The 11,784-nt window shown below is 35.6% G+C and overlaps 1 protein-coding gene across 2 annotated transcripts in view; it reads right to left on the bottom strand.

The window, feature by feature from the left end:
- ZYG11B (zyg-11 family member B, cell cycle regulator) overlaps positions 1-11,784 on the bottom strand; it is an 85,813-nt gene that overhangs the window by 48,747 nt on the left and 25,282 nt on the right. For both annotated transcript variants that reach the window (XM_019625969.1, XM_019625970.1), the window contains exon 2: positions 2,144-2,309. In XM_019625969.1, the coding sequence (XP_019481514.1) occupies positions 2,144-2,309 (166 nt within the window). The remainder of the gene's footprint in view (positions 1-2,143; positions 2,310-11,784) is intronic.

Below are 11,784 nucleotides of genomic sequence, written 5' to 3'. Positions count from 1 at the left end.
CATCCCGCCACCTGTTGGCAGCTCACGGCTGCTCAGCTCGGGCTGACTCGAACCGCTGTTGCTCAGAGCTCAAACTTTTGAGCGAGCTCTTAACCAACTGAGCCACTCAGCCGGCCCAATAAAAAATTCTTAATGTAAATAAGTATTGTCTAAAATCATTATGCTATTAGAAAAAAAATATTATCAGTTTTAAAACCATTCATGGAAACTTTTCCCCCATTTTATGAAAATTTTAAACATGCAGAAAATTTTATGAAATAACTTTAAAATTGTGACAAGAACTGGCAATGTATTTTTGCATACTTTCAGTAATATCCACTCTTGATTGATGGATATGATTTTTATGAAGAGGTTAAATAATTCAGAACACTTTTTGCTGAATAAGGCAGGTTATCACATTGGGATAACACAAATGGGGCAGGAAGTTACTTTTCTGACCCTCAGTTTCCTCATTTGAAGGCAGCTTGAAAAGAAGTAGAAAATACATTTTGATCAAGCATACAGCATCTTCAAGACATTACTCTGGAGGACAATCATTTAGTTAGACTTACTTAAAAACTATTTCCATTATTTTATCCACATAAAGCATCTGCCACAGTACTTTATTATATAATAATAATAATATTTAATAATCATAAAAATGTTAGCTATTTCTATTATCATTAGCTATTTATATTAATAGCTATTATTAGCTATTAGTAGTTATATTTCAAAAAAATCTGGCAAAGTTAAAACTTTAGTTAACATGAACTCTTCTCACTTAAAAGACTAATTATATGTGTATATACTATATTTAAAAGTATATTTAAATTTAATAGGCTAATATGTATTTAAATATATGTGTATATTTAAATTGAATATGCCAAGCATAATCATTAAATTGAAACTAGAAAGAAATGTTAGCACTGGCATAATTTCTTAAATACTGTGCAGCTTTTAAGGGGCCTTTAACTTTAACATATATAGTACCTGTGAAATTTACCTTAGTTCCTTTGGTAGGTTGGAAGAATTCAAAGAGACTACATAAATGAGCAACTTAGTGAAAACCAAGGAGTGTTGAAAACTTCTTAATTAAATTATTCCAAAATGCCTCAATTACAGCCTTATTTCTCCCACCCTTCCTTGGAATGCATTATCTACACTTATGCTTTAAATATATATAAATATATACATACACATATGTATATGTGTATGTATATATGTATATATGTATATATTTAAAGTCACAAAAAAGTGTATATCATTTATCTGCCATCTAGGAGCAGGGATGCCTCTAATGTAAGTGAAGAAAGGTTGTGTGGCACAGTGAAAAGAACATAAATTTAGAATCAGACAAACTTGTATTGGAACAAGGATTCCACAATTTACTAGCAGTGTGACCCTTAATAAATTACTTCACTGAACCTCAGTTTCCTTATCTGTATATAAATGGGTAATAATAGCTTCCTTATAGAGTTAAGAAAATTCAAGGAAAACACATAAAATGCCTGGCATTTAACAGGCAATCAATAAATTACAGTTATTATTATTGCCACATTTTCATTTTATTCTGTAGTTGTGGACAAACTGTATTTCCTACTTGTAATAGTTTATAAACCCTAAATATATAAAAGCATTGTATTTCAACTTAAAACTTAAACAGAAGAAAAATCCTCATACATAATCAGAATTTCATACATGAGACTTTCCCAATTAATTTTTAGAATTTATTTTCAAAAACAGAAGTACTAAATTAGCTAAGATTTCCCATTTCAAAAGTCAAAAGCAGAAACTAGTTTTTCTATAATAGTATTTATTGATTCTCCCACTGCCAAATAAAGGTATAAGTATTTTATACCAGCACTTCTAAATGTATATTTTGGAAGTTAGAGAAGTTATTTTTGCCATGAGAATGCTTCCCAAACAAAAAAAAGAAAAAGAAAAAAAGTAATTTTCCCAGTTTAGAAAAGAAAAATGCTTATTTCAAATCACACAAAAGTGGCAGGATAGGCAAAAATAAGTGAATTCCTTTGCCTAGAATCAGGCTCATCTGGCTTTTTCCGTTATTTCTAAGAAAAATAATTAAATAGCTAAGTAACACTTCAAAATCCAAAGCCAATTAATGGCACAAAATTTTATTTCCTCTGTTTATATTATGTTTTACCATGAAAAGCCATGGTCTGAAGCAGTCGATCAGCCACCTCCTGTGGAAATACTCCAGGTTCTTGCAGACACAATGTTCCATCTTGTCTTGCTGAACAGAACTTCTCAAGGTGAGTAGTCAGGAAATTCAAGCAGATATCAAGTAAGGAATAGGGAGATGCCTCCTCCTTGGAGCCCAGGAAAAAAACATAAAGGGAACACAAAAGCCAGCAAGTTAGTTTCCAAAAAGGTAGAGAACAAAACATTAATTTACTCATTCAACAAGTATTTTTATTCACTGTTTACTATGCCAAATACTGTGTTAGGCAATACAACATGTGATCCATGTTCTCAGTAAGTAGAAGAGAAACATTTAAACAAATATTTTCATAAAGTCTATTAAATACTATAATAGAGGACATATTGGATAAACACATAGCAGGGTGCCCTACTAAGTCAACGATGGTCAGGGAAGACCTCAGAGGCACAGCAAATTAATCTACCTAAATTACCACTCATGACCCCTCCCCTGCTCAAAACTTTAGTGGCCTCGAATGGGCCTGAAGACAAAAGACAAAATTCTTAGATTGTTAGACTGATTTCTGAGTCCTTCCAAAATCTAGCCCTAATTTAGTTTCCAACTGGATCTCCCACAAAAATCCCCATTCCAACCTATATTCAAATATAATAAATTTATTTAGGTAAAAAAAATTTGCTATAGGTGTTAAGCATCCTCAAAAAAGAAAAAGGTTACCAGTTATGACAGTCTGAGGAATAAAGAACCAAATAAGCACAAAAATTTAAGTGTAAGCATTTTAATTATAGAAATAAACACTCTAGGGGCTGGCCAAGTGGCTCAGTTGGTTAAGAATTACCTTAAGAGCGCGAGCTCTGAGCAACCAAGCTGCCGGTTCGATTCCCACATGGGCCAGTGACATTGAGCCTGAGCTGAGCTGCCGCTAAGCTGCCAACAGGCAGCAGGATGGCTCAGCTGGTGAGAGCACATGCTCCTAACAAGACTGCCTGTTCCATGGTGGGCTATGCCCGCCCGCAATGAAGATTGAACTCAGCACCTTGAACTGAGCTGCCGCCTGGATGGCTCAGTGGATAGAGCACATGCTCTTAACAACAAGGCTGCTGGTTCGACTCCCACTTGGGATCGTGGCTACATCCACCCGCAACTAAGATGGAACACAGCACCTTGAGCTTAGAGGCCATGAGCTGCTGACGGGTAGCCAGATGGCGACTGGCGCCCTCCACAATTAAGATTGAAGAACAACTTGGCTTGTCTCCTTCCCCAATTCCCCAACACTGTTTCCCTCCCCCAATTCTCCAATTAAAAAAATAAAATAAAAAAATAAACCTTAAAAAAAAAAAAAGACAAAGCATCTTAAACTAAAAAAAAAAAAGAAATAAACACTAAATGTCCCCAACAACAATAATACAATTATAATATAATTATAGTAGCTACCATCTACTAGGTGCTTTCAATATGATTGTGTTGAGTGTTTTACATGAATTGTCCATTATTTCATTTATTCCTCACCCCAATTTTACAAAGTAGTCAAGCATTATCTTCATTTTTGCATAACTGAAAACCAGCTCAGAAAAGTAACACCTTTCTCAGCATTCCACACATAGTAAGTGACAAAGTATGTCTTCAAATTAAAAACTGACTCAGGAGCACAACTGTTAATCACATACTACACAGGACATTTTAATGGCTGATTAATATGTAGCCATTAAAAATTAGTTCGAAGATATATTAATCACATAGAAAAATACTCATAGTACAAGGCAAAGTATAAAAAATATTTATAGAACCTCCTCAACCTGATAAAGGTCATCTATGAAAAACGCAGTTAGTCTTATATTTAATGTTGAAAGTCTGAATATTTCCCCCCTAAAATCAGACAAAGATGTCTGCTCTCACCACTTCTATTTAACATTGTACTAAAGATCCTAGGATTAGGCAAGAAAATAAAATAAAAAGTATCCATATTGGAAAGAAGAGTAAAACTACTGAGTTGTCGGAAAAGTCATGACGCTTTTTTGCAATGAAAAACATAGAAAAAATATGTCATGACTTTTCCAACAAACCAATATATCTGTTTGCAGGTGACATAATCTCATATAAAGAAAATCCCAAGGAAGCTGGGTTGCCATGAGTGGCTAGCGGGTGAGAGCTGCCGTGAGCCGCCGTGAGCGGCTAGACCAATGACCAGCGACTGATTGCCTCACCCAGGAAGAGTGCAATGATCATACACACATGGGCCAGTGAAGCGACGTCCTTCACAACTAGACTGATGAACAAAACAACAATTTGTCTACCTGTCTGTTCCCCTTCCCCAATTCTCCAACACTGTTCCCCTCTCCCAATTCCCTAATAAAATCTTTAAAAAAAAAAAAGAAAATCCCAAGGAATTCACACACAAAAAAACTATTAGAGGGCCAGCCAAGTGGCACGTTGGTTAAGAGCTGGCTTGGGATGCCAGCTCTGAGCAGCCGGGCCCCAGTTCGGATCCCACATAAGGGCCAGTGACACTGCCCTCTACAGCTAAGATGGTGAACAACAGCTCGACCTGGAACTGAACTGCTGTGAGTCGCAGGCGACGGCTTAAGCTGCAGCCCCTGCTGCAGTGGGCTGCCATAAGCTACTGTGTATGGCCGGCAGCCGGTGTGAGCTGTCCAGAGGCTAGCAACCGATCTCCCTCACCTGGGAAGAGCGCAATAATACCAACATGGGCCAGTGAAGCGACATCCTCCACAACTAGGCTGAAGAACAAAAGGATAGCAACTTGTCTGTTCCCCTACCCCAATTGCCCAATAAAATCTTTAAAAGAAAAACAAAACACTATTAGAATAACAACAAAAAATAAATTCAGCAAGTTTGTAAGATATTCATATAAAATCAATACAAAAAAAAATCTATTATATTTCTACACACTAACAATGAATAAATTGAAAAGAAAATAATTCAATTTACAATAGCATTAAAAAAAGTAAACTATTTAGGAATAAATTTAACAAAAGAAGTGTAAAATTAAAAAATTAAGGAAGACCTATATAAATGGAAAGACATCCATATTCATGGAACAGAAGATTTAATATTATTAAATTGGTCTATAGATTGAATACAATTTCTATCAAAATCCCAGCTTCCTTTTTTGCAGAAATAAACAAGTTGATCCTAAAATTCATGGAGAAATGCAAGGAACCTAGAATAGCTGAAACAATCTAGAAAAAGAAGAACAAAGTTGGAGGACTCACACTTGTCAATTTAAAAACTTACTACAAAACCTACAGTAATCAAAGCAGTGTGGTGCTGGCATAAGGATAGACATACAGATAAATGAAATAGAGAGTCCAGAAATAAACTCTTATATTTATGGTCAATCAATTTTTGACAATGATGCCAGGATAATTCAATGGGCAAAATAATAGGCTTTTCAACAAATGGTGCTAGGTCATCTGGGCATGTACAAGTAAAAGGATGAAGACTCCTGTCTCACATTACATACAAAAATTTACTCAAAATACATCAAAGACCTAAATGACAGCTAAAATTATTAAGCTCTTAGAAGACAACATAGATATAAATCTTCCTTATTTTGGATTAGTAAATGGTTTCTTAGATATGACACCAAAAGCACAAACAACCAAAGAAAAAACCCCAGATAAATTGGACTTCATCAAAATAAAAAACTTGTGCTTCAAAGGTCATCATCAAGAAAGTGAAAAGAATACCCATAGAATGGGAGAAAATATTTGCAAATCATGTATCTAGTAAGGGATTCATATCTATTGTAGAATATATAAAGAACACAGCGCAATAATAAAAAGACAAGTAAAAACAAAGATATTAAAGGATATTTCTCCAAAAAAATACAAATGACCAAAAATCTGATAAAAGATGTTCAACATCATTAATCATCAGGGAAATGCACATCAAAATCACAATGAAATAACATCTCACACCCACTAGCATGGCTATAATCACAAAGTCAGATAATAAGGGTTGGTGAAGATATGGAGAAACTGAAATTTTTGTACATTGCTAGTGGGAATGTAAAATGGTGCAGCCAGTTTGGAAAACAATCTAGCAATTACCATATAATCAAGTAATTTCCGTCCTGGTATATGCCTAAAGAAATGCAAACATGTCACACAAAAACTTGTACATGAAGTATTTCAGAAGCATTATTCATAACAGAGAAAAAGTAGAAATAACCCAAATGTCCATCACCTGGTGAATGGATAAACAACATATAGTATATCTACAAAATGGAGTTATAATAAAAAAAAAAAAGATGCCTAATACATCACATAACATGGATGGACCTTGAAAACATTATGCGAAGTGAAAAAGCTAGTCACAACAGACCATATAGTGTATCATTTCATCTATATAAAATGCCCAGAATAGGCAAATCTATAGAGACAGAAAGTAGATTACTGGACATCTAGGGCTGGGGGAGGGAAGGATGGAGGAAAATGGGAAATGAATGCTAATATGTACAAGTCTTCTTTTGGGGATGATGAAAATGTTCTATAATTGATTGTAGTTATTTATAGTTGCACAACTCTATGAATATATTAAAAACCACTGAACTGAATGTACTTTAAATGGGTGAATTTTATGGTATGGGAATTGTATCTCAATAAAGCTGTCATAAAAATAATTTATAAATCTATAAATACAAGACAAAAATAAATAAATAAAAATGTTAACAGTAGTTAACTTTGGGTGATGTGCTATCATTTCTTCTCTGAATAAATCAAACTTTCTATACAGCATGTTATTTCTATAATCAAAAAGTTATTAAAATATGTACGTTATTTTAGTTTACAAAGTGCTTTCACATTGACACATTTAATACTGTAATAACTGAGTAAGGTGGGTAACAAAGACATTATTTTATAGATGAGGAAACAGACTTCACAAAAGTTAAGTGGCTGGCCCAATGTGGCAGAGACTGCTAGCTGCCAACTCTAATATCTGTTCTTCTTTTCTTCCACATTAATAAAACTTTTTATTTTTACCTGAGCACATGATCACCTGTAATAAAGTCTCCTCTACAGCTAGATGAAGCTGAGACACATTAGAAAAAGTTCAGAGGAAATAATCTAATTCAACTTCTGCCTCATAGAACTTGGCTAGTCTTATTTCCTGAGTTGTAACAATGAATTCTTTTTTATTTTTCTACTCTTCGTTGTACCATCTTCCTAAATGTTTAAAATTAATCACTCAGATGAAACAAACTGCCCTTTCACTTTAGTTGGTAAATTTCAAAATAATTTATTTTGCAGAAGAGAAAACAAATGAAAGTTGGGTAACTGTCAGAGGGCAGATATATTAACCTTCTGAGTATATAATTTTATGTCATTTTAGCAGAACAAACCCAGGCAGTAACATATGAACATTTAGAATGTTTAATCATTCTAAAAAATTTTTTCCAATTGGTAAAATCAGATCAGCAAGGAACAAAAGCAGGTTTTTGGACCCACAAACTTCCTTTTCAAAGAAACTTCCCCTTATCTCTACGTTAATTTCTGTTAGTAAGTATAAGACTTTTCTAGTCAGCTGCTCTTTTGTTGGAAAGTGCATTTACCTAATAGTTAACAACCTGGACTTTAGAACTAAAGTGCAAATACCAGCTTTTCAGTTGCTAACTGTATGACAGTACACAAGTTACCTAACCTTTCTATTCCTCAGTTTTCTCATCTTATAATAAATAATAATACCTACCTCACAAAGTTGTTTTGAGGATTAAATGAGATAAACAGGAACCAGAGAACTTAGAATTATGATAGTGTTGTCTGGAAACACACACAGCTTGTGCGGGGCAGAGCCAGGATTCAATCTGAGAAAGTATGGCTCCAGAACCTATGACCTTATCCATTTCAACATACTACCTTTTCAACTTTACATACCAATTCCAAATACATTATCTCACCTGATACTCAAAGAACTTCTGTGATGTAAACAAGGATAATGATCCCCACTTAAAGATGAAGAACAGAGAGGTTATATATCAAGCAAATGACAAAACTAGATCTGTACTCAGGTTATCTGAAACCCAGCCCAAAACCTATACTGCCATCATGATTACCCAAATTCCAGTAACTTAAGCTAACACAGAAGTATTGAGACATCAGTGTTTCCTATTTCATTTTTAGCACAACAAATAGCAGCAGTACAGAAAGACTAACAATGGAAGGATAAAGCAGAAGCTGGAATTTGGTGTCTAAACAATTCATCTCTTGGAAATTCCTGCTCAGAGACTTTTCCCTTTACAAATTAGGCACACCCCAGGCAAAGGAAAAACAAAGCTCCTTCTAAAAAAGCAGAAGAGAGAAAGAAGGTCAAGTCTGACTTCATTTGGATCATGAAGTAATTCACAGTTCAAAAACCAAACAATTTCTAGGAAGAACAAACAGAAAAGTTCTTTTTAATTAAACAAAACGAAGCTTCTACTCAATCTGGCCCAACCCAGATCTTTAATGCACAGCTCTTATCCAATCACTCTCCAAAAAGAAATTTCAAAAGCTCCGTATCATCTATAACCACAGTTCTCATGCTGGAAACACACACAAGGGGTTCCCAGCAAAGGCGTGCCAAGGGACTAAACCTCTAGAATGAACTTGGCACATCTTAGAATATCAAACACACTCAAAGATTATTTGAGGGGATGAGGATATCGGAGGCTGGAGGTGAGGGAAATAAGTGATGGAACCAGTAAATAACTTAAAATATTTTTGAATTGAAACAAATATGTTAGGTAGAAGGCAAACACTGCATAAATTTTAAGAAAAAACACAGGATTACCAAGAAATTTTACACCTCTTTTGCTGTTAGAAGTTGGAAAAACAAAGAGACCTAAAGAGTAAGTGTATAAACACTTTAGCAAGGTTATTCAAAATATTTTACTAACGGCTCCAACCTTCCTGTCTAGCCTCATTTTCCACCTTCTCCCACAGAATATGCTACCTATCAGATACACTAAACTGAGTGCCCCTTAATGCAACCTACTTCCCTAAGCACTGTAACAGGCACTTTCACACCTCTGAGCCTTTTTTTCAACTAGTCCTTTTATGTGGCAAAATGGCACACATCCTTCAAAATTCAGTCAAACTGCACTAGTTCTGTGATGACTTTCCTTATTCTCAAGGCAGAATTAATTTTACTCTCAGCACCTGAGAAATTAAATTGCACCACTAACAGTAACTGTTATGTACTGAATGACAGCTGTGTGGTACCAGGCACTAATCCAGCCACTTTATATATACATTTGACCCTTGAACAACACAGGTTTGAACTGTGTGGGTCCACTTATACACAGATTTTTTCAATAAATACTGTAAATGTATTTTTCTTATGATTTTCTTAACATTTTCTTTTTTCTAGCTTACTTTATTGTAAGAATACAGTATATAGTACAAATAACATACAAAATATGTGTTAACTGGCTGTTTTATCAGTAAGGCTTTTAGTCAATAGTAGACATTAGTAAAGTTTTTGGGGAGTCAAAAGTTATACACAGATTTTCAACTGCATGGGGGGATCAGCACCCAAACCCCTGCTTTGTTCAAGGGTCAACTTACTTGCAGCCTTCAAACCAACTTCGAACAAAATAGGTAAACTGAGGATCAGGAATATTAATTTACATATCAAAGATAAAACAGCCAGCAGATGGCAGAACAAGAATAAAGATTACAACAGCTATCTTTCATGAAACACAGTCTCAGGTCTTGGTCAGAGCTCCTTAGATACATGAGCTCTTTCAATTTCTACATCCTATGAGTCAAGCACTGTTACAATATGCATTTTGAAGATGAGGAAACTGAGGTTTAAGTTAAATATCCTCTCCATATTCACATGGCCAGCATGTTGCTAAAGTAGGACTCCAACTCAAGAATGAAGTTGAAGTCTATATTTTTCAGCTCTTAACCATTATACTTTAATAACATAATTATTGAGCTTATATTATTTGTTAATATATGCTATGTCCTCTATATGCTATAAACTATGCTAAGTGCTTTACATATATAATTTCATTTATTTCTCATAAGAATTCTGTAAGTTAAATTCTATCAATATACACATTCTACAAAGATGAGCACACTGAAGCTTTGAGGGGCTAAGTAATTTGCCCAAGGTGATACAGCTAATAAATGGTAGAGTAGGGATTAGATCCCAGTCAACATGACTCTAGAATTAAATCTGTGCTTTTACCACTACATAAGCTGCCCTTTATATCTGACTCCAAAGACAGGTTTTTTTTGCTTGTTTTTAAAAGATTTTTATTGGGGAAATGGGGGAAGGGGAACAGACAAGTTGCTGTTCTTTTGTTCTTCAGTCTAGTTGTGGAGGACGTTGCTTCACTGGCCCAATTTGGCACCATCATTGTGCTCTTCCCGGGTGAGGCAGATCAGTCGCCAGCTTCTGACCGCCGCTCACACTGGCTGCTGGCTGCATACAGTAGCCCATGGCAACCCACTGCAGCAGGGGCTGCAGCCTACACCATGGCCGGCGACTCACAGCAGCTCAGCTCCAGGTTGAGCTGTTGTTCAGCATCTTAGGTGCAGAGGGCAATGTCACTGGCCCTCATATGTAGGATCCGAACCTGGGCCCTCTGGCGTCCCAAGCCAGTTCTTAACCATCACACCACTCAGCCGGCCCGACAGGTTAGGTTTGGTTTGGTTTGGTTTGGTTTGGTTTGGTTTGGTTTGTTTTTTTGTTTTTTTACAATTGCATGTTACACCATAGTTATTTATGACTGTATCTGTCTCCCCCACTAGACCAAGACACTTTTCAAGTCTGAGGAACCTATTAACCCTTTCTTTATATTCCTAGCACCCAGCACAGTCCTTGATATTTACCTGTTGAAAGAAAAAAGAAAAAAAAAAGAGTTCAAATTAGGAGAGTAATAAAGGGACTTGCCCAGTGTCACAACATTTGCAAGAAGTGAGGCCAAGATACAAACCCAGATCTGTTGATTATGAAGTCCATACCTTTTCCACTATACCATACCATCTCTCAGAACAATTACTAGTTTGGCATTAATATAAATGCCAAAAAACAACTTGGATACCAGCTGGTTGTTAAAGTGGCTCAGACAAGAGGTGATAATGGTATGGATTAGGGTAGAGGCAATAAAAATGGAAAAAACTCAAAAGCGAAAAATAATTTGAAGAATTGACAAAACACAGTTAAATGACCCAATAGGAAATAGACGCTATTTTTTTCTGAATCTCCAAAACCTAGCACAATGCCTGGCACTCTACTAGACAGGAAGTGTTCTCTGAAAGACTGGTCAACTTTCATGTGGCATACTTTTGACATACATTATCTCATTTAGCCCTCACAAGAGTCTTGTGAAGCTGGAATAATAGATACCATTTTGTATATGAGGATACTGGAGCTCAGAAATAACAATGTACCCAAGTTCATCTAGTTAGAATGTGGCATAATTGGGCCTTGAACCAAGGTATTTAATTCCAAATACCATGCCCTTTTTATTTCAAATAGCACCCCCAGGTGAAAGAGGAAAAAGGGAGGAGGAAGGGGAAGTTGAGGTAAAAAAATAACTAGGGAGACTTAAAGTAGTAGCTAAGGAAAAGGGGGGAGGGGGAGAGAGGGAGGGAGGGAGGGAGGGAGGG

This window comes from Hipposideros armiger, unplaced genomic scaffold (assembly GCF_001890085.2).
Source record: "Hipposideros armiger isolate ML-2016 unplaced genomic scaffold, ASM189008v1 scaffold_646, whole genome shotgun sequence".
Taxonomy (NCBI): Eukaryota; Metazoa; Chordata; class Mammalia; order Chiroptera; family Hipposideridae; genus Hipposideros; species Hipposideros armiger.
Note: the sequence above shows the minus strand (reverse complement) of the source record. Positions and strands in the feature narration are given on the sequence as shown.